The sequence below is a fragment of the Rhinolophus sinicus genome, chromosome 14 (assembly GCF_057876585.1).
Source record: "Rhinolophus sinicus isolate RSI-liver-muscle chromosome 14, RSI-T2T, whole genome shotgun sequence".
In the NCBI taxonomy this organism is placed as follows: Eukaryota; Metazoa; Chordata; class Mammalia; order Chiroptera; family Rhinolophidae; genus Rhinolophus; species Rhinolophus sinicus.
The window spans coordinates 55941558-55964404 of record NC_142514.1 but is presented as its reverse complement, the minus strand read 5'-3'; the positions used below and the strand labels follow the sequence as shown (position 1 = coordinate 55964404).

Below are 22847 nucleotides of genomic sequence, written 5' to 3'. Positions count from 1 at the left end.
ATACTAGGGTTTCTGGAGAACCTTGCTGCAGCCCTGCAAGATATTGCCACCTAGCTGGCACTGTAACTGAGTCTTCAAAATCCCATTCCACTATTCTATCAAGCCAGCTGCCTCAGGATGGTGGGGAACGTGATCATTGATCAGACTGCTGAATTCCATGAGCCCGGGACCATGGAATTTTCAGTTGCTGTGAATTCCTTGAATCAGAGCAATTCTATTGGAATACCACAATGGTAGATAAAGCATTCTATTAGGTTGGTGCAAAAGTAATTGCAGTTTTTGCAATTATTTTTAACTTTTTAAACCACAATTACCTTTGCATCGACCTAATATTAAGTTAAGAGGTGGTATCTTTGGTAGAAGCGATACGTGCAAGGACGGCAAATCTGTATCCAGAATATATATCTAGTCCAATAAGAATAAATCACTGCCCCATTCATGATGAAAGTGGTCCAATATAATCAACTTGCCACCAGGCAGCTGGCTGATCACCCTGGGGAATGGTTCCATGTCAGAGGCTCAGTGTTGGTCTCTGCTGCTGGCAGACTGGGCACTTAGCGGTCGCTGTAGCCAAACTAGCTATGGTGAGTAGAAATCTATGTTGCTGAGCCCATATAGAACCTCCATCCATGCCTCCACGGCCACTTTGTTCATGAGTCCATTGAGCTATGGCAGGGATGGCTGGGGAAAGAGGCTGACTGATATCCACAGAACAGCTCATCCTATCCACTTGATTCTAAAACCCTTCTCTCCTGAAGCCACGTTTTGGTTGAGTATTCATATCGAACACAAACACCTTCACATTTTTTTGCCTATTCAGAGATATTTATCCACACACTTCTTTCCCAAACTTCTTTGTCACCAATTTTCCAATCATGTTTCTTCCAAGTCCCATCTGAGCCTGACTATGGCCATCAACCCATAAACCAGTATATAATCACACATCTGGCCATTTCTTGTTCCAAACAACCAGATACACTGCTTGAAGTTCTGCCCACTTGGACAACTTTCCTTCACCACTGTCCTTCAGGTATGTCCCAGAAAGGAGCTGCAGTTCTGCCACTGTCTACTTGCCAGTGGCATCTGAATATTGTGCAAAACCATCTGTAAACCAGGCAAGTCTTCTCTTCCTCTGTCAACTGATCATAGGGGACTCTCCATGAGGCCACAGGTGCAGGCTGAGAAAGTCGTGTAGCAGGAGTGGGGACCATGAACATTTGGGCCATTTCTTCATGCAACCTACTTGTACCTTCAGGGCCTGCTCGTGCCTGAGCATGTGTATACCACTTCCACTTGATGATGGAGTGCTGCTGCATACACCCAACTCTATGGCTGGCAGGTCAGAGAACACCTAGTTCATGATGGGCAGCTCAGGTTGAATGATAACTTGGTAGCCCATGGTTAACCGTTCAGTCTCTACAAAGGCACAGTAGCAGCCCAAGACCTTTTCCTCAAAAGGAGAGGTTATCCACAGAGGATGGCAGGGTTTTACTCTGAAATTGTAATGCCCTGTGCTCTAATTCACCTACCGGGGCCTGCGCAAGGTTCCCAACAGCATCTCTATCTGCCACTGACCCTATTGGATCTGCTTGATCATGTGGCCTAAGTAACAGAGCAGCTTGCATGGCTGAATCTGTTGTGGAACCTTCTCTTGTTCTGGGCTCCATTCAAGACTAGCAGTTTTCAGATCACTTGGTGAATGGGCCAGAGTAACACATCCAAATGAGGACTACGCTGCCTCTAAAATCTAGAGGACTTCTATGCCTTTTACCTTTTTTTGGTTTTAGGAGGGGCCAAATGTAACAACTTATGCTTCAGTTCCACATTTGGATATCTCCACACACCTCACAACACTGGATTCCTAGAAATTTCACTGAGGCAGAGGACCCTGTACTTTTGTCAGGTTTATTAGCCCCATCTGACAAAAAGTATCTTACCAATAAGTCTATAGTAGTGCTACTTCTTGCTTACTAGATCCAGTCACCATAATGTTATCAACATAATGACCCAGAGCAATATCTTGTGGAAGGTAAACTGATCGAGATCCTTACAAACTAAATTATGCCATAGAATTAGAGAGCTGATATACTCCAGAAGTTGGAGGTATACTGCTGACACTGACAGTCAAAAGCAAACTGCTTCTGGTGGTCATTATTGACAAGTATAGAGAAAAAAGCATTGGCTAGATCAATTAGCTGCATACCAGGATGTGTTACTTTGCTCAACAATTGAAACTTCGTCTGGTACAGCAGCTGCAATTGCAGTCACCACTTGGTTAAGGTTACGCTGATTCATTGTCATTCTCCAAGATCAATCTGTTTTCTGCACAGGACAAATAGGTGAGTCGAATGGGATTTGGTGGAAATCACCACTCCTGAGTTTTCCAAGTCCTTGATGATGGATGACATTAATCTCTGCAATCCCTCCAGGAACGCAGTATTGCTTCCGGTTTACTACATTCCTGGGTAGAAGCAATTCTAGTGGCTTCCATTTGGTCTTTCCTACCATAATAGTCCTCATTCCACAGGTCACGGAACCAATGTGGGGATTCTGCCAGCTGTTGAGTTGAATCATCCCAATTATGCATTCTAGAACTGGAGAAATAACCACAGGATAGGCTGGGAACCTACTGGGTCCACTGTGAGACAGACCTAGCCAAAACTCCATTGATCACCTGACTTCCATAAACCCCTACTCTGAACTAACGGGTGAACCACAGTGATGTTTTTGGTCTCCTGGAATTAGAGTCAGTTCAGAGCCGGTCCTTGAAATGCCTGATTATTTCCTTTATCTCAATACACAGTTACCCTGGTACAAGGGTGTAGGTCCCCTTAGAAAAGGCTGGGAGAAAGATTAAGAGAATAGATTTTTGGCAATGTACCAGAGTCCTTCCGCAAAGGGACCTGGCATCCTCTTCATTTAAGAAGTTCTAAGTCTGTAACTGTAAACTCAAGTCTAGAAATTGGTTGAGGGGCTGTGCCTCTGTTTTTATGATTCAGGCTAGACTTTTATTCACTTGACCCAAAACTTTTGTGCTTATGCAGATCAAGTGCAAATTCAATAAGCTTCCTGTCTATTTCATTTCTAGAGACACCATGATCAACGAGTTAAAGCCACAGGTAGGCCCTAGTTAAGATTATTCTGATTGCTGTTCTGATTGTTGTCTCTTTTGGTAACCACGCCCACCTTACTTTTGATGGTTGAATGCCACCAACTGGCTCCTGCCACCCAAGATCCAAGTATCCCCATTGTATTTAGGTTTCCCAATTAGTGACTGCAGTTTCCACTGGAAGGTCTGGCCTACAGAGAACAGCAACCACAGAGCTCTTCAAAGATGCTTGGGGCTCTCCTCATGAATTTCTGTCTCAAAGTCATGGTGAAAGGTATGTCTTCTGGACCAATCCAGAGCACGTGGGTAGGTCTTAAATGACAAATCCATAATAACGTTCAATCTTTTTAAGCCTTTGAGTCCTTTCCTCTACATTAAACCAATGCAGGTCCAACACTTGCAACTCACTCACAATGGCCTTTAGTTCACATTTCAGCCAGCCAACCAAACATCTCAAACTGCAACATTAAACGCAAAATCTCTGCTTAGCAAGTCCATATCAATAAATTTGGTCTGATCTAACTTCATGTTCCTTCTATCATTATCCCATTTCCTTACTATCCAGTTCCCCAGACTTCTATCTGTATAAATTAGAAAACTCAAGTCGATTTTTGGAAATGTAGTATACCTCCTCATGGGCCATACTTTGTAACTCAACCTAGGGGCCTACTGGGGCTGAAGTCTCATTACAAGCCTAGAAGCAAGGTTTGCAACCGGTAGATACTTACAAAAATCAGCATGGTCTTACAGGGCAACTGCATCAGGGAGGCCATTACAGTTTCCTCAGGCAATGCAGAGCTAACCCGCTCAGATAGGGTAGAGAAGCCACTCCCACTGAGGGTAGAGAGGCCTCTTCCACTGGCAAAGAAGACTCATCAGAATTTAGAGGCTCAATGTTCCCATCTTCATTAGGATTTTCCCACATGACCCCATTCCAACTCTCAGGTTCCTATTTCTTCCTAATCAATACTTTCACTTTAATAAAAGAATTGCTAGCATGTGGCTGAGAGTTCAAGTGCACTGTAATTCAGCCAGTCACAGGATGAGATTCTGGCTTTGAGTTTCAATTACAGGAGGTATGAGTCTCCTTGAGGGCACACATAGATGCTTTCACGTTATTTATGCAGGGATTTATGCAGGCAGTTGAGTTCCTGAGCTCTTCCTTCTCTTTCACCACCTTGTCCAGCAATGTTAGCAGAAACCAACCAATCTCATTATATTCATTAGTTTGCCAAAATGTTTGAAAGTATCATATATACAGTCACCCACCTACTTAGAAGTGGTGATTAAAAGTATCCGATGGTGATATTTTGCATATTTCTATTTCCAGGTCATTCTATGGACTACCAATACTTTCTTTACTACTGGAAATAGTCATTAGTATCTTATCTAATCATATTAGACAATCAATTCCAAAAGCCCTAGAACAAATTCAAAACACTCATCCTTAAATATCTGTTCCTCTAGAACCACTCTCAATACCAAAATCTGTATTAGACTTTTGGTAAATCTGAGAAATAGAATTAATAGGGTGTGTGTGTGTGTGTGTGTGTGTGTGTGTGTGTGTGTGAGAGAGAGAGAGAGAGAGAGAGATTTATTATAACGAATTGGCTCACGTGATTATGGGGACTGACAAGTCCCCAGCTCTGCAGTCAGCGAGATGGAGACCCAGGAGAGCTGATGGTGCAGCTCCAGTTAAGACCAGTGGCCGGAGAACCAGGAGAGCCAATGGTGTGGTTCCAGGCCATATGCTGGCAGGCTCAAGGCAGAAAGAGCTAATATTTCAGTTTGAGTCTGAAGACAGGAAAGAACTGATGTCCTAGATAAAAGGCAGGCAGGAAGGAGGAGTGTCCTCTTACTCCCAGGCCTATTCAGGCCTTCACTGGGCCCCACTCACTGACTGAATAGGGCCCACCCACAAGAGGGAGGGCAATCTGCTATACCCATTCTACCAATTCAAATATTAACCTCCTCCAGAAACACCCTCACAGATACACCCAGAATATTATTTGACCGAATGTCTGGATACTTCATAGCCTAGTTAACATAAAGTTAGCCATTACAGATACTAATTAGCTTTCAATCCTGTAATACATGCATTTTATATGAGAAGTTCTGATCAACTGATACAGAATCAGAGTTACAAAAACTAATGTTATCCATTTATGTTACCTTTGATTCATCAGATACCTTTCTTTAAGTATAAAATAAGATTTTTCTCATTCTATATAATGAATCATTATGGACTCTCACTTAAGGTAACTAATCTCATCTTAGGGATATTTTAAAATACTCTAAATATGGAAAAATATTTTTATTTGACTTTTTCATATCTGTATATATTTTGCCTGATCTAAAAGATATTTCACAAATTAATAATACAGCAAAATATCATTGTTTTACATCATTTATGTGAAAAAAAAGTTTTCCTTAAAGGAATCAAATCTTAGGTAAGTAAAATAGACTTTCCATAAAGTGACTTCAGATGCCTAGTTTCACTTCATGTTGTGACACCCCAATCACTGTCATTATACATGAAGACTATTATGGAAATGTTTTCATGTTTTGCTATTTTATTTGGCTAAATTAAAGCTAACTGACTAGTTTCAATATTATTTGTATTTCTTGATTTCCTCCTTTCCTTGTCTATATCATAACTACCATATTAACCATTCCTACTTTCAATAGAAATGAAGTAACAAAAATATGAATGATAGTGTATGTTTTTATTACCTAAAATTGTTTAAAGAGCTATTTGTAGGTGCTTGGGAAATCCAATCATGATAAATATAAAAGATTTGAAATTAATATGCTTAAAATAAATAGAGAATACCTTTAAGCTCAGCAGATATTCACAAACAGCATAACAAATGCCAATGCCTTCTTCTGTATTAGTACCTCTGCCAAGTTCATCAATTAATATAAGTGACTTGTCATTAGCATTATGAAGAATATATGCTATCTGAAAAATATAATTTTAATATTATTCATTATAACCAAACAGCTGTCACTATCATAGAAAAATGAGAAAATAAATCTAGTCTCTTTATTAGTTTATTTGAAATATATTTTTATAGAGAAATCCAGCTGAGCAGAAACTACCACATTACTTACCTTTCTAAAAATCTCATGACATAATTCCAATAGAATAGCTGATGTGTGCATAAAATAGACATAAGCACAAAAGAGTAAATAACTGTTATCTAAAATATTGATGCTTTCAATACAGTGAAACAAAGCAATGAATTAATGTTTAAAGAAAACATAAAGATGGTTATTTTCTTCTCCAGAAATGACTAATCAATTGTTGCCATAAAATACTCAAAACTATCCCTCATATTTATTTTAACTTCTCTATATCCAATAGCGATGGAAAGAAAAAAATAGGAAATATCATCCAAGTCCACTGATTCCTGATTAAACAAATAAACTTAAATCCACTCCGAACAAAGACCAAGAATTTAATTAACAGATATGCACTTCTCCACTGAAGACTATTAACCTCTTTCTCAAAAAATAGAATTCTACCTTTATTACAACACGATAGTAACTTCCATGGTTATTTTACCTTCTTATGGGACGAAGCTTCTTGAGAGCAAGGATTATTTAAAAATATTACTCAAGCACCTAGTATATTGCTATATTCTCCCATAGATATTTAATACATATTATATAATTATAAAAATGTCATATACCATGGGCAAATGATAACTTTGTTCTCCCTCTATCCACAGAAAATTGGCCAATTGTATAGTGATCCAATAATTCCTACTTATTAAAGATAGGCCAAGAGCTATACTGAATCCCTTTAGCCATTCAAGCCTACCTGACATTTGCTCAGATAAGAAATAGGTGATGATACATACTTTGTTACAGGAAGTGAAAATTCTATAACAGCACAGAATAGGATGATTTTTAAAAGCCTCTAACAGTAATCTTTTATTTTAAAACCAAGCTTAACAGGAACAATAGATACTATACAAAATGGTCCTGAACAGGTCTTTTTCTGACAAGTCCTTCATATATCCCATACAAAAACATGAAAGCATGTTTTTATCATTCAATAACACTAGCTTTTTCTTTGAAACTGTATTTTTCAATGAAACATTTGCTTCCCTTTCCCCATAAGACAGAAAGTAGGAACCTGTCTTTGACTGCCCTCTGGCTCTTGCAGAGGAGTATAAGCACATCTGCATGCTTTAGTCTAAGAATACTTTCTTACATGATCATTGACCACTAGTGGGAGAATTTAATATGTTTTTAACATAAGAAAAGTTTAGTTTGGGCACCTCTTTCATTTCTTTCATAAATGTTGATGAATTTGTTTCAATATCATCATCAGTGCTGATTCTTGTAAAAATCTGTTCAGCAATTCTAAATGAAGAATATTCTGCTGGAACATATGATCCTGTAAAATATAAGATCAAAGTAAACTGAAATACTTTTATAAAATATAAGTAGTAATATTTTGCACTTTCCACCAACTCAGATTATTTACTAGCCTATCTAACAATTATGTGGTAGAAAGATCACTGGAATGGAGCTAGAAGACATGGCCCCAGCTATGTCATTTATTGTATCACCTTGGACAGCACTTCAATTCTCCCAGTCTCATCTTTCTCATAGATGAAATGGAATACATGCCCCACCTATTGTACAAAGTTATTTGGAAGTTCAAATAAGATAGTATATACTCAAGCACATTAGAAAGATTTGTTATAAACTTGATAAAAATTTTAATAATACTTTAACCAGAAAAAAAACTAAAGATTAGTGCATGTTTAAAAAAGTTTTTTAACAATATAGATGATAAATAACATTTAAAGTGTGAAAATTTGAGAGACATGCTTATGAAGCTAAAGTTGATAAGAATCACTATAGAAAAATATATTAGAAAAATCTGTTAATAGAAATGTACAGAAATAATCAAATGAAAGCAAGACATTTAATTTAAAAATGTGAATTTTCATCCATGAGACTGTTTCTGCCTGAGAAGTTATCAGGCTAACTAACCTAAAATATTCATCTTTTGAAAACAAATCTATCTGATCAATACAACTACCTCTATATAGAATGGCATATAAAAGACATTCTGAAATCATAAGAAAATAAAAATACACAAATAGTTGAATGGGAAAGTAGCAAGTATACAGAACTCTATATAGACAAATGGTGAAATAATGAGAGTAAAGAAACAAAGCCAAATTATTTCAGGATTTAAAATAAAGGTAAGGATGAAGAATAGGATCTACTTCCAAGGAATAAGGACTAACAGGAAAAGAAAGCAAAAGTCAGGACAACACTAATAAAAGTAAGAGTAATACTAGTAATAGTAATTATAATGATCCCACCTTAGAGAGCAGATTTCTTTAATATAATTTACAGGATTAGCAGAAGAATTAAATGGGAAAATAAATGTAAAAATACTAAGTAAAGAATATAGCATATATGATGTATGTTTATATTTTTTCCTGTCTCTTAACCACCAAAAATGCTCTCAACATTTTTTATCTAAATTATTATAAAAGCCTCTTGGTTGGTGTTTTGCTTCTGGTCTGGTTCTCATCTAACCATACATCAACCAGAGTGATCTATATCTAAAAGTCAAATCCAATCATGCTATTCTCTTGCTTAAATTTCAATAGCTCCAGAATATATTTCAATCCAGAAATATATATTTCTGGATGAAGTTCAATCTCCTTCGTTAAGTTACTAAGGCCCTTCATGATGTGACTCCTGCCCATCTCTCCAGTTCTATGACCTGCCACCACTCCCAGGCACTCTTTGTTCTGCAAAGTCTCTGGACTCCTTATAGTTCCTTGGGAATGCCATACTATTTTTTTGCTTCTGTGCTATGTTCTTACCTCTGCCTGAAAAGTCTCCTTTCTCACACCCTCCCTTTAAGTCCATATTATTTTATACACATTATCTCACTTAATCTTTACAACTATTCTTAGAAGTAGGTACTATTGTAATTTTCACTTACAGATAGGAAAACAAAGGAGGTTAAATAATTTGCCTAAGATCGCATAGCTAGTAACTAGACAAACTAAGCCTAGTTCCAAAGCCTATGTTCTTGACTTCCATGCCTTTCAAGTCCTACTGTTCCCTTTATGATCAGATCATATGAGATATTATAGAGAGAGGTTTAAGATGAACAGTGACAAGAGAAGTAGAATAATTTTCTTCAAATATTTGAAAGGCTATTATGAGAGACTAGGTCATTCTGTGATGTATAGAAAATAAGAATTAGGACTAATGAGTAGAAGTTATAGAAAGTCAAATTTAAATTCTGTATAATGAATGCTCAAACAATTTGTGCTACCCAAAAACTGGATAGCCTTGTTTTTAAAGGACAGAGCTCCTTATAACTATTCAAACAGAAGCAGGATTATGCGTATGTCACATGTGAAGCTGTATACTTATAAGGAAAGGGAAGTTCACTAAGATGCTCTTTTAAATCCAATAAAACTATAAACTCAATAAACTATTTATCATTCATTCATTCTGGTTTTCTTTCGCAGTAGTGCCAATATCGTTACTGCTGTATTCCCCTTATAATCATTACATCACACCAGGATTTCTCAACCATAGCACTTACTAACATCTTGGGCTGGATACATCCTTCTTGTGTTTGTGTGGGGGTGGGAAGAGGGGAGCTGTCCTGTGCATTGTAGGATGTTTAGAGCATCCCCTCTGAGGGGACTCTACACTCCCCTCAGTGTGACTACCAAAAATGTCTTCAGCTATTGCCAAATTCCAGGGGGAAGGGGGCACCAAAATCATCCCTGGTTCAGAACTACTGCATTAGGACCAATCATCTCATCTCTGATTCATATAGTCCTCAAAGAAACCTAGTTTTCAGAGACAAGAGGTAAGTTGTGCCTCTACACTAAGAAATATGTGACAATGTTGGGCCATTGACAGCCATTTATATGCGTGTGTATGCACATGTGTGTGTAATCTATCAATTGCTGGGCAAAAGTTATTGGTACCCCTTAAATTAAGTAAGGGAAATGTTTATCCACCCAATGTTGTAATTTTAGAAAAATCTTAGTATGGGTTATTAAACGCAGCAGCTTATCCTACTTATTTCACATTTTCTCACAACCAATTTTGCTTTCGATAATTAGATAATTCAGTTTAGTAATAATTGATACAACATTAATAATGATAGGAAGGAAGTCTCTAATTCTGCTATATTCTACAAAATTTTTAGTACAATCAGACCAAAATCAGAAAGAGCTAAATAAATACCAAATCGTAAAAGTTATGGTCTGCATACTAGACACTACTAAGTATCTAGTACTAAAAGTATAGTACACTACTATACTTTAAGGTAAGAAAATCTATTCCAAACGGTTCTTAATTAACCTGGATCTAAAAGATCAGGCACACAACATTTCAAACGGGGAGCAGAATTGGTAACTACTAAGTAAGCCATAACTTACCAATCTGGGCCATAATCTGACAAAGTGCAATCTGTTTTAAATATGTGGATTTCCCACTCATATTAGGTCCAGTTATGATCAAAAAATTACTCCCTTCTGTAATATAGGTATTGTTGGCAACAGGTTTTTCCACAGATATTTTTTCAAGAATGGGATGCCATCCCTGTTTGATTGCTAAAGTATCAGTAAACTCTGGCCGAACTAAAGGGAAAAAACAGAATGGTTTTGAAAGGTTAATATATTTATATTTAAAGATTTTTGTGGTGTGTACATACTATGTATACCTTAGTGATTTTACTAGGATCAATTTTGAACAACATTAAGGTATTATTTCGTCCCTTATCCCTGCCTAAATACTTCTATATTATAATTGGCACACTCTGAATACCATCACTTTTATTCATTTCCAGGGAATGTCTAGGATTTAGTTCCCTGTCGTCTTAGGCTACAAAACAGTTCATAACATTTTCAAATTTGTATAGATTAAGAAGAATCAACTAGCCATTGATGATAGTTTTAAAATAACAATCAATTACAGATACCACAAAATTGCACATTACTTAATCCCCAACTTAAGCATTATTTCAAATTTAGCATACTTAGTTGTTCAAATGAGGTATGAATATAGAAAATCAAATATAAAAATAATTTTATGTCCAAACCCTTATAGAACTTTTGTCTAAAATGAAATCTCAGAGAATAGAGAAAACAGACAAAAATTATATTGTTAATTTATAGAAATAAATGATGACCAGGTCTTTAGCATAATTCTTGAAGTGAAGGGAGAAGGAAGAGGGTGGGAGGACAAGTGAAAACTGAAATGCTGCATTCCTCTAGATCAGGGGTGTCCAAACTGCGGCCCGCGGGCCAACGATCCATTGTTAATTGGACTGCAGCAAATTCCAAAAATATATTTAGTTTATTTAAATAAACCAGGTGCGGCAATACGTACTTCACCTCGAGTGAGTGGCCCGGCTGTTTGTGTATTTTACTGCATATGGCCCTTGGTGAAAAACGTTGAAAAAAGTTTGTACACCCCTGCTATAGAGGAAACACATTGATAAACTGGAAAGCATTTGTTATAAAAGTAAAATTGGATAGAAAATAAATTTTTAATTATTTTAAAATCCTTTTTAACGTCAAAAATTCATTATTTGTAGGTTGGGAGTTTCAGGATGGTCCCTCTCAAATTTAAATGGAGCAACATCAAATACTTAATAGTTAAGAAAACCGTTAAAATTAGCTGGACCCTAAGCTAAATTTTTGACCCCCAAAGGAAATGTAAAAGATTGGAAAGTTTGTACCTATAAAACACCAATTGAAAAAGTTGACATTTCCATAAGAAATGAGAAAATACGAAATATGAAAAAATCTTTATATTTATTTCCCATTGTAAAACTAAATTAACATAATATTTTGGAAATCTTACTGCTGGTTTTAACTAGAAACTTTAATGTTATTACGTCCACAATTATTCAACCTTAATTATCACATACTAGTTCTGAAATTTGCATACTAAAGTATGGTTATTACTGATAAGTCGAATAAGAAATTATAAGGGGCAAATTTGAAGTATCCATTTAACATTAGAAAATTACTTAACATTTATATTCAAGGCCTGTACAGTTGAGATACAAAAATAAATGATATAATTCCTGATCTTGGGATGCTCACATCTAAGGAGCTAGTTTAGCAAATGCTCACTTTGGGGATTCATTTCTCTCATGTCTATTAGTATTAGTCACACTGCTTCTAATGGGTCTTCAGATTGGAACTTTATAAATTTGCATCATTGTCATTTTCACCAAGGAGACAGCTCTGCAGTCTTTTTTATTTTGGAAACCTTTAAAATTTCTTGCAGTTTCTACTTTCTGATTTGTCAATTTCTCAGTAAATAATTTTCTGACTTTTAAAAGAAATTTCAGGGACAATTTCACTTTCTCTATTTTGAGTGTTAGTCTAGGACAATAGGCAAGAGACTATATTTCAGGTAAAAAATGTAAAACATTCATAATTGTTATATAACATTGCTTGAACAGAATACAAATTTCACTATGCAACATATTTATCCCAAAGAAAGTCACTTACCATAGTCAGAAAGAGTGCAGGCATGAGCGAACGACAGGAGCATATCCAGCATTGACACCGTGTCAGACAGTTTATATAAACAATGAATATGTTCATAAATTTCACTAAGCAGTTTGCACACTATCCTGAAAGTACATGTTTGGTAAGACAAGTAATTCTTTTTAAACAGGGACAGACAATGCAATTGTAAAACAGTATTAAATTCATTGCCTGAGGTAAAATAACATTCACATTTGAGTTGTATACTACAGGTAAAGTCTATTGTTCTATGCCTCATTGCAGAGATGAAACTGATGCTCATACTCAACGTCACAGCTACTTAGTAGCAAAGAATCCATCTTCTGCTGTGTTAGTACCATGTTTCAAAATGGCTGCTTTTATTAAATAGCAATGAAATACATTTTTATTAATAAAAATATTTTATATGTTAAAGCTCTCCCTATACTTCAAGAGATCCCTTCTGTTAATAATTTTATTTTTGCATATGTTAAATTCGACACAAAAGCTATCATGTATTTTCTCTCTCACCCATATACTCTCTCTCTTATCTCTCTGTCTCTCACACCCACACCCACACTTTAACAACATAATTATTTAAGCTTTTATGTGGCAGTTATCATCATTGTAACAATATAAAAGTTTTTCCCTTACAAGGAATATGTTGCCAGAATTTCCTGTGTCTTAATAATCTCTGTCGTCTATGCTCTCTCAATTGTTTTGAAAGCCCAACATTTTCCTTTTTCATCTCAGCTCACCAATTCTGAATGTTCTACTTCTTATTTCTAGCTGTATTGCTACAGTTTTAAGAATAGCAAATGTTTTTTCTTTGCTAAAATTCTTAATTTTACAATTTTCTGTAATCAGACAGAAAAGTCAATTAATGAAATGTATTATAGTGTCTCAAATTAAACCAATTTAATTCAATATTCAAAAACTTCAAATGTTCTTACATATAGGTCATGTGATAGATTTCTCTCAAAGACTCTTGGCATCTTTCATTCATTTTAATTAAATCTGTCGATGTAAAGCTATAAGAATTTTTCACTTTAGAAATCTGCAAGGAAATTAAAGAACAAATGTCAAGATACATGTACACTCCTATGAAATAAAACATACAGATTTTAAACAATATAGGTATTTGGATTAATCACTTCAATTTTTCATATATAGTTTCACAGAAAAAGTCCCAAATAATGTTTGTGAATGAGAAAAGGAAGATCACTTCGAAAGCTAAAGCAGGAGTTTTTAACTTAGTCTATCTAACATGAGTATTTTTACAGGTCTTAAAACAGCCGTACAGAAATGCTAAAACATTGCACCTTATTACCAAGTAATATATGCTGGATACAGATCAGTAATCCTCACTCCATCTCCGACAGGTTCTAGCCCTTGCCTCATATCTGAACTTCACTCATTCTCTAATTCTATTACTAAGTCTCAACCCACCCTTTACTTCATCCATCCCACATTAGTTGGGGATACAGTATATATTTTAAAACCCTGAAATTTGAATGGTTTGTTTTTGTCAAAAGGAACCCCATGGGAGCAGAGAAACCATGATTAAAGTGGGTTTCCCAAACTGGCATATTGTGGAGGAGTTAATATGCATATAGGAAAAAATATTTCCCTGGTCCAAAAGTTTGGCAATATTGGATAAAAAAAAGTTAAGTAGATGTCTCAACTTCAGGACTTTTAAACCTTTAATAGGCAAGTATGCATTGGAGAACTACCGAAAATGAGATGTTACTGTCTTTTCCAAATTTCTTTGATTAAAAAAAACCCTTTTGAACGGTGTTTCTTCACTTTCCTTTTTTACTCATACCACGCTCCCAGAATTGTGGGAAGCACGTGTTTGGTATTTCTCTTGGGGGAAAAAAAAAAAAAGCTTCTAGGTGGGTAGGTAGGATATACAATATACAGAATATTCAGAAATTTGGCATGTAAAACTCAAGGAGTACCTGAAGATACGTAACTGTAATCCTATAAAATTAGAAACGATAATTGCCTAACCACACTCTAGCATGTACCTTAATAAACTCTGAAGGAAGCTGATCATTGGGGAGGGCTGTACAATCTATAGTCATCTGGATGAAAAATCCTCGAGCAGAGCTAAAACTTGTCCTTAAAGGAAGACTGTATTTTTCTGCAAGCTGTGATATCATTCCTAGTGACCAGAAACAAGAAAAACAAAAACAAGACAAAGAAAATTTAATGAGAAAATTACTTATTCTGTTTAAAAATATTCCATGATTGTTTCTTCTTATTTTATATATAAATAGAAAGGTCTTGTCATACTTTTAAACTCTAAAGATTTTTTAACGTCTAAAATATGTGGTTAAGTATTCTTCTAAGAAAAAAAAATGTAGTGCAGAGACAGTCATTGTGATAGGTATTTTGAAAGTAAAAGAAATTGTAAAAATTAAAATAAAATATGAAACCAAGACTATTTTATACTCTGTATTAGGAATACTAGTTTTTGATTTGTTATTCATTCTACTTTTTTGAAAAGGAATAGACACATACATTATTGCAATCATTAATTCACAGTAAGAAATTCCCTCTATAAAACATAGTTTACAAAACAAAATACTCCAAAAAAGAAATTGGTGATTCATCAAATAAAATTTCTAAAAAATCCAAATCTCCCTATCAACTTCAAACTCATCAGAGTTCTAAATTTATATTTTTAACATGATGACAATTAATGCTTTGAACACTACTTGAGAAAACTAACATCTTTATTGTAAAACAGTTACTCCAACAATTTTCTTGCTTTTCTCAGTGGCACCACCATTCTCAGGCAAGAAATCTCCACTGGAACCAATGGTTATATTTCCCTTTGCCATGGTCACACCTACTCAATTATTAACTCATCCAATTTTCCTTCAACCTTTGCATTTCTCTCCTCTCTTACATAGTTCTCATCCTAAATAATGCTTTGTTAATTTGTAATAGTTTAAAATGGTCTCCCTGTTTCCATTGTTCCACTCAAATTCATTCAACATATCGTCTTGATCAATGTCACTCCACAGAGCAAAAGTATGTCACTGTCTCTTCATTCTCGTTGGGGGGAAAATCCAAACTCTTGGCCTTCAAAGACTAAATTCTGGTCATCAGTCTACATTTCTGATCTTCTCTTTTACTAGTTCTATAAGAGAATACCCTATTCGACCCTAACAAATATCCTCACCATCCTTTCCAGATGCCTTTGTGCTTCAGTTTGTACCACTGCCAGTGAGCGGAATTCCTTTCTAGGCTACTCTGTGTACTAAAAACATTCCATTCTCTCTGCCTCCACACCCAGTCTCTCTCAGTGCGTTTTTCTTCATGTTGTATAGTCATACAAAATATGTAATATACTCGTATCAATACTGATACACACACACACACACACGTGTGTGTCTATTTTCTTTGTTGTCTGTCTCCCCTACTAGAACAGAAGCTCCATGAGGACAAGCACTTTGTCGTCTTCACTACATATTCCCAGACCCAGAACAGTGTCTACATTTCCTAGGAGCTCAATAACTATTTGGTAAATTAATTACTATACTGGTTCAAATGTTATCTCTTCTAGAAAAAATGGTATCTCTCCATTCACTGAAATGCTTTAGTACTGACAGCCTGCATTTTGTATGGTTTATACACAACGTTGTACGAAAGTAATTCTATATTTAACATTAGAGGAAAAAAATAGGCTTATCTTAACACTTTGAGATCTTTATTTTTAAAAAGTTTTCTTAAATGAGAATGTGTTAACTTTATTTGTTTTGATAACAAAAAAAATAAGTTAAAAATATGCATGGCAGGTTATTACCAGCAAAAAAGCACAGCATGTCTTTAAAAAGTTTGTTTTATTTCTAAAAACACAGAAAAATATGCTCACATAATTAAATTACCTGCTATATCATCTACAATCTCTGTATATGTCCTTCTAGCTATGTCAAGAAATTCATTTATGTTACACCTCACTGCATAACACTTTTGAGTCCTCATGTTCAGGCATCCTTTCATATATCTTGCATCATCATTAATTACTGTTTTAATCTTTTCAAGTATGATACCAAACCTAAACAAGAGCATTATAGGCAAAGTCAAATAGTTATTTTAATTTATAATTTGAGTCACAGTTAATGATAGCAAATACAACCTTTTCTTAAATTATTGTTGAAAATTATTTTGAAAATAAATAATTAAGCAATACATATAGATTTAAATTTACGTAAGTTAGAACTACCCTGTTTCCCCAAAAATAAGACCTAGCCAGACCATCAGCTCTAATGTGTCTTTTGGAGCAAAAATTAATATAAGACCGGGTATTATATTATAGTATATTAGACTCAGTCTCATGGTAAAATAAGACCGGGTCTTATATTAATGACCATTCCAGAAAAAGAGTTCCAAAATTGCTTTGAAGGGTGGATTAAGCACTGGCCTCGGTGCATAGCTTCCCAAAGGGAATACTTCAAAGGTGACTGTAGTGATAGTCAGTAATGAATTATGTAGCACTTTTTCTAGGATGAGTTCGCAAACTTAATTGTTAGATCTCTATGGTCCTTGCATTCAATTGAGGCAAGGGAGACTAATCATCTGGGAGTATTGTGAGACAATGTAGCAGTGACTAAGTGCAGTGATAATGTAAACCAGAAGTCTGGTAATACCTGTTTTCCTAATCTTTTGCTTTAATCTGTTCTGTATTTTATTTGTAATTAATTCAGTTTTATTATTAACCTCAATTTGTGGCCTCACACAAGATGTAAATCATGAATCAATGAAATAACAGCTCTTAAGTATCACGAGTCTTTTTGGTCAAGAACAATGATGCTAAAAACTGTTTACATCTTATTCAGTATTCATGTCTACTGTTTTTGTTTGTTTGTTTGTTTTTTGGTTACACTAGGTCCTTCATGACATAACAAAAGACAAAAATGTTTTTTTTTAAAAAATATTTGCAAGTCTTTCCATAGAGAATGGCTAAACAATATTAAAATTGTATATGACTTCAATTTTTAATGCTTTTTGAATTGTCCACTAAGACAAATACTCAACACTATTCATTGTTATTTATAAGCTGAAATGTCTAGTTAAAATTTTGATGAATAGTTTAAAGGTTCTATTAACCAAAGCTCAAGTAACTGTTCTACAGAATATAGAGTCCTTAAAATCAGTTACAATCAGAAAGTAAGGAAACATCTGATAGTTTATTAACAGTTGAGTGACCAAGACCTCTTATCTTCCAAGCAACCATAGTAAGCTCTTAGCAAAGGTGTGTTACAGTTCTTCAGAGCGATCTAGTAAAGAATAAAATAAAGATAGTTAAGGATAATAAGTTATGATATTATTCAAACATAGCATTTTACATTTGTTTAATACTTTACAGCTTGCAAAGTGCTTTTTTGTTTCATTTTCGTATTTATGTATTCATAAAATATATTTGAGGTAAATAGGTGAGGACAGATGGTATTTTTCCTGTTTTCCAGACAAAGAGCACAGGGGTAATAAGCGGCCTCCACTGCTTCACTATTATGACTTATTTTTCTTGTCTTCCAATTAATTATTAACATCCAACTACTTATTAGAGGTACTTACAGAGATATCATTGTATATTTGGAGTACTCTACATATAATTCCAAAATTTAGGATAAATTTACATTAAACTAAAAAAATGTTTTCTATATTCAAAAATAGAGCAATTTCTCCCATCTCATATGGTAAAAGTAGGGATTTTAATTTGCTGAATTGCAACTATAAATGGTCACTGTTCAAATAAACAGAAAAGAGGAGGAGAAAACATAAACTGATTTTTTAGTTTGCTGTGAGACAATGGTGGTAACATTTTTTGCTAATGAATAAAAAAATAATATTTACATACTAGTAAAATCTAGAAAATTCATGAAAGCATAAAAACATTTAAATTACTCAAAATTCTAACACCCTTTCAAAAATAAATACTCTAAATATTATGGTATATTTCCTGTCACTTATTTAAATCAAAAATTTTATATCACTGCATGTTCCTTTTCTCCCCCACTTAATACTATATCATGGGCATTAGAAACTTTTTATAGAAAACTTTAAAAATAATTCCAAATATATATTCCACCCTGAGGAAAGCAGATAGTCTCTTCTTCTAATTATTGGAGTTCTATGCTACTTATAATTTCTCACGAATATAAATAATGCTGCAATGACCATCACTGGGCATAAATCTTTGTCAACATTTCTTAATAGATCTTCCAGACAGATTTCTACAAGTAGCATTATAAAATCAAGATATATGTTTCGAAACTGTCCTGTGAAGTATGTACAATTTGTACTCAATTTGTACCAGCGATCTAAGAAGTTACCTGTCTCATATTATCTCATCAGCAGGAAGTTGTATCCAGTAAGAAAAAAAGAATCTTTGTTTCTTTGATAGATTAAAAACCATGGTATTAATTTTCATTTCTTTGACTAATAGTGAAATTAAACCTTTCTGGTACCAAATAGTACTTTGATTTCCTTTTTGGGGTCATTTTCCTTATTTCCACTGGCATTCTAGTATTTTCTTATGAAATTACATGAGTTTTATGATGACAGAAATTAACATTTTTGTCTGTAATTTGCTACAAATTTTTCCTAAATTTCTTTGGCTTTTACTTTGCCTTTGACATAACAAAGTTTGAAACGTGTGTTTCATCAATTTGGCTGTGGGGGAATTTATTACTATACTTATTTCATTCTAAGAAAGATGACACTACTTTTGAAATCAATTATTCCATATTTTTCATTATTTTTTTCTTTTAGAAAGCAGATGTTATTGCCCTTTAATTTTAAAAATGTTTTGCACAGGATAGTATTCAAAAATTGATGAGAAAATTGCCATTTTGTGACTATCAGAGTAACAATTACTTCAGGTAAGAGTTGTCAATAAACACTAAATCAATGAAAGTTTAATGAGAAACAGCATACTTATACTTACAGTCTCAAAGCATTTCTCCATAGATTACTTATAACTTTAAAGAGAGGAACCTGATCAGAGTTAGTATCACCAAGCATAAAAAAATGACATCCTGAGAAAGATACAACATTGCTCATAGAATATTACTGCCAAATATGCATAAGCTGAATTTAACCACAAGGAAGCGATCACACAAATTGAAGACTATCCTATAAAAAACACTGACCATTATTCTTCAAAATGTCAATACAATGACAGACAAAAGCTGAGATACTTTTCAGTTTAAAAAAGTATAGAGAAACATGACAATCCATCATGCTGGACTAGACCCTGTGGAGGGGGGGGGAGAATCCAGAAAGAATATTATTAGGACAGTAAGAAGAATGTGAATATGGGCCACACATGATATAACAATATTGTATCAATGCTAAGTAGCCTGAATTTTATAATGATATTGTGGTTATGTAAGAGAACACCCTTGTTTGTAGGAGATATACACTTTGGTATTTAGGTACTACGACTTAGTCTCAAATGGTTCAGTAAGAATAATAGTAAGGGTAATAATATGTCTGTGTGTGCTGTGCATGTAAAGAGAGAGAATATGGGAAATAATTATACAATTCTTGTAAATTTCTCTAAGTTTGAATTTTTTTCAAAACAAAAAATTAAAAAAACTGATGCTAGTCCTGTTTTGTACAATATGCACACATATAAATTACCTTTAAAGGATCCACAAGTTCCAAGGTATGTTTTAGGTATATCAAATTTGTTATCTTTGATTCAGCTGCATTAACCTATTAACATAAAAATCCAAATATGGATACCATAAATATTTAATACAAAAATGGGTTTTCCTCTTAAACATTCTACACTTATCATATTCCATACATTTTTATGTATCAACCTAGCCAGGATGCCAGTCTATAAACATTGTTTAGAAATTACTGACCCATCATAATAAGACTAGCACACTAGTCTCCTGAAAGTCTGACAATCAAAAGAGTTCACCGCATTATACCCAACTTGCATTTCTGTTTCAGCCTCTTGGGTCCACCTTAACCCACAGTAGCAATAGAAGATACAGTTCAATCCTGAGCAGCACTAAGAGACTAGGGTTAATTGGAAAAGGCACAAAGGGTATTTGTGGATAGATGATATTTGAAAAGCTGAATCCAAACCCCCCAGATAATTATATAACAACACAAATGTCCCTCATTAGGTCCTCTTTGTGCAAGTAAAACAATTTTGATAATTTCAGTTGTCCAAATCAATGATATTTTTTTCAAAATAAAGCAACACCAGCATTCTAAATTTTATAAATAAACTTTTTATCAATTAAATTGTAGTACTGTCTTTAAGCCGAGCAATGCTACTAAACCTGGGAAAATGAAGATGTTCTTGTAGATGGACTAATTTATCAATATTGACAATAAGTGTTAGGATATTTCTGTTAAGACATAATAGTAATTGATGTGGCACTCTTTTTTTTTTTTTTTTTGAAGCCTCTTGACCTTTATCCCCATTGCACATACAATACCTGAACTCTTCTGTGACTATATGGGTCAATTTAGAAGCAATACCAAAATGAATGTTTTTAGCCCTAAAACAAGTTATCTCATGCTCTCTTACAATGGATCTCTGAAACTAACTGGAAAATTTCAAAATAAATAAAATTCACCAAACAGAAGACAACTATCACTAATTACCAAAGGAGAACAGCTTCCAAAAATAGCCAAGATACTCTTGTATAAGAACAAGGTGGAAGGACTAACTCCAACAAATGTCAATTTATAATAAAGTTAGAGTAACTAAGAAACTGTGGTATCAGCACAAGGATAGATAGAAAGATCAATGGAATAGAGTAAAGAATCTAGAAACAGACCCAATTATATGAGTACTTGATTTATGACAAAGGTTGACTGCAGAACTTGAGAAAAGCACAGTCTTTTCCATAAATGGTGCCAATTATGAGAGAGAAAAAAAAAAATGAAACGTGGTCCCTTCCTCACACCACATACAAAAATCAATTCCAGGCGGACTGTAGATCTAAATGTAAAAATTGAAACAGTAAAACATCTGGAATATCTTCAGTACCTTGGGTGCTCTAACTAGTTTTTATAAATTTCATAATTAATGACTTGGCATCCATTAATCATAGGACCAAACTAATGGCTAAAGTTGTTTACATCTCTCACGTGGTCTGGCTTTTGTGGGTGCACAAAAAACATGTTACAAGCCCTCCAACCACAAACGCCAACATCTGTGTTGTGCTTCCTACCCATAGGGGACATTTCCATCTAACAACTTTGTTCTGCCTTAATAATAAAGGCTTTTGCAATGTTCTCCCTTCATTCCTTTTGACTCCTGACCAATCCTAGTACTTTCCCATGTGACCCTGTGTGGCATGCTCCCTCCTCTCAGGAATTGCAAGTAATAAAAATCTTTGAATGGTATTAGCCTCTCTATGTCATCACTCAGTCACCTCCACAAATTAAAATTCCATGGGTACAATAGAGACATTGGGGTAGATAAAGACTTCTTAACAGGATACAACAAACACTAACTACAAAGGAAAAATCATAAACTAGATTACACTGAAATTATTAGGTTGGTGCAAAAGCAATTGCGGTTTTTGCAATTATTTTTAAACTTTTAAACTGCAATTACTTTTGCACCAATCTAATAAGACGTGCCATTCGTCAAAAGACACCACTGATCCAGGAGCAGTTCTCCAAAAGCAAACTTTGAGAAACTATAATTTAAGGGCAAATAATTTATTTGAAAAATAATTCCAGTAAGTATAGGCAAGGGAGTGGGGAAGTAAGAAGGGAAAGAAAGGACAGTAATACAGGATGCATTAAGGATCTGCACTGGATACCACTGCATGTCATTATGGCTTAGTCCTGCTGGAGACCTGTCAGAGATGGTGTAGAGTAAGCGTCAGAAGCTATCACCATAGGTTAAAAAAAAAATGGGGTACTTATTCATCTACTTCTATTCGGTATTGGCGGAGCAACAACTCTAGTCTCTCCTGCGGCCAGAGAAAGTCCTCAGGCAGTGAGTTTCAGCTGCTTACAGTAAGAAGCCCTCCTTGTATAAAAGTGAATGCCAAGGGGATGTGGGTAGTACCCAACAGCATCTACTCCACAATACTGAGCAAAAAACACACCAAAAAGTGGGAAAAGCTATTTGCAACACATAGAACCAATGAAGGGCTCCTATCTAAAATATAAAAAGAAGCTCTACAAATCACAAAAGAAGA

At 34.7% G+C, this 22847-nt stretch overlaps 1 protein-coding gene across 1 annotated transcript in view; it reads right to left on the bottom strand.

Annotated features, from left to right (window-relative positions):
* The window catches only part of MSH4 (mutS homolog 4), a 79389-nt gene that overhangs the window by 9405 nt on the left and 47137 nt on the right, over window positions 1-22847 (bottom strand). Inside the window, exons 9-17 of the mRNA XM_019743771.3 lie at window positions 20305-20379; window positions 17872-17936; window positions 16545-16714; window positions 14676-14812; window positions 13599-13702; window positions 12649-12773; window positions 10561-10761; window positions 7399-7517; window positions 5943-6071 (exon numbers count right to left, since the gene is read on the bottom strand). Of these exons, the coding sequence (XP_019599330.3) occupies window positions 5943-6071; window positions 7399-7517; window positions 10561-10761; window positions 12649-12773; window positions 13599-13702; window positions 14676-14812; window positions 16545-16714; window positions 17872-17936; window positions 20305-20379 (1125 nt within the window). The remainder of the gene's footprint in view (window positions 1-5942; window positions 6072-7398; window positions 7518-10560; window positions 10762-12648; window positions 12774-13598; window positions 13703-14675; window positions 14813-16544; window positions 16715-17871; window positions 17937-20304; window positions 20380-22847) is intronic.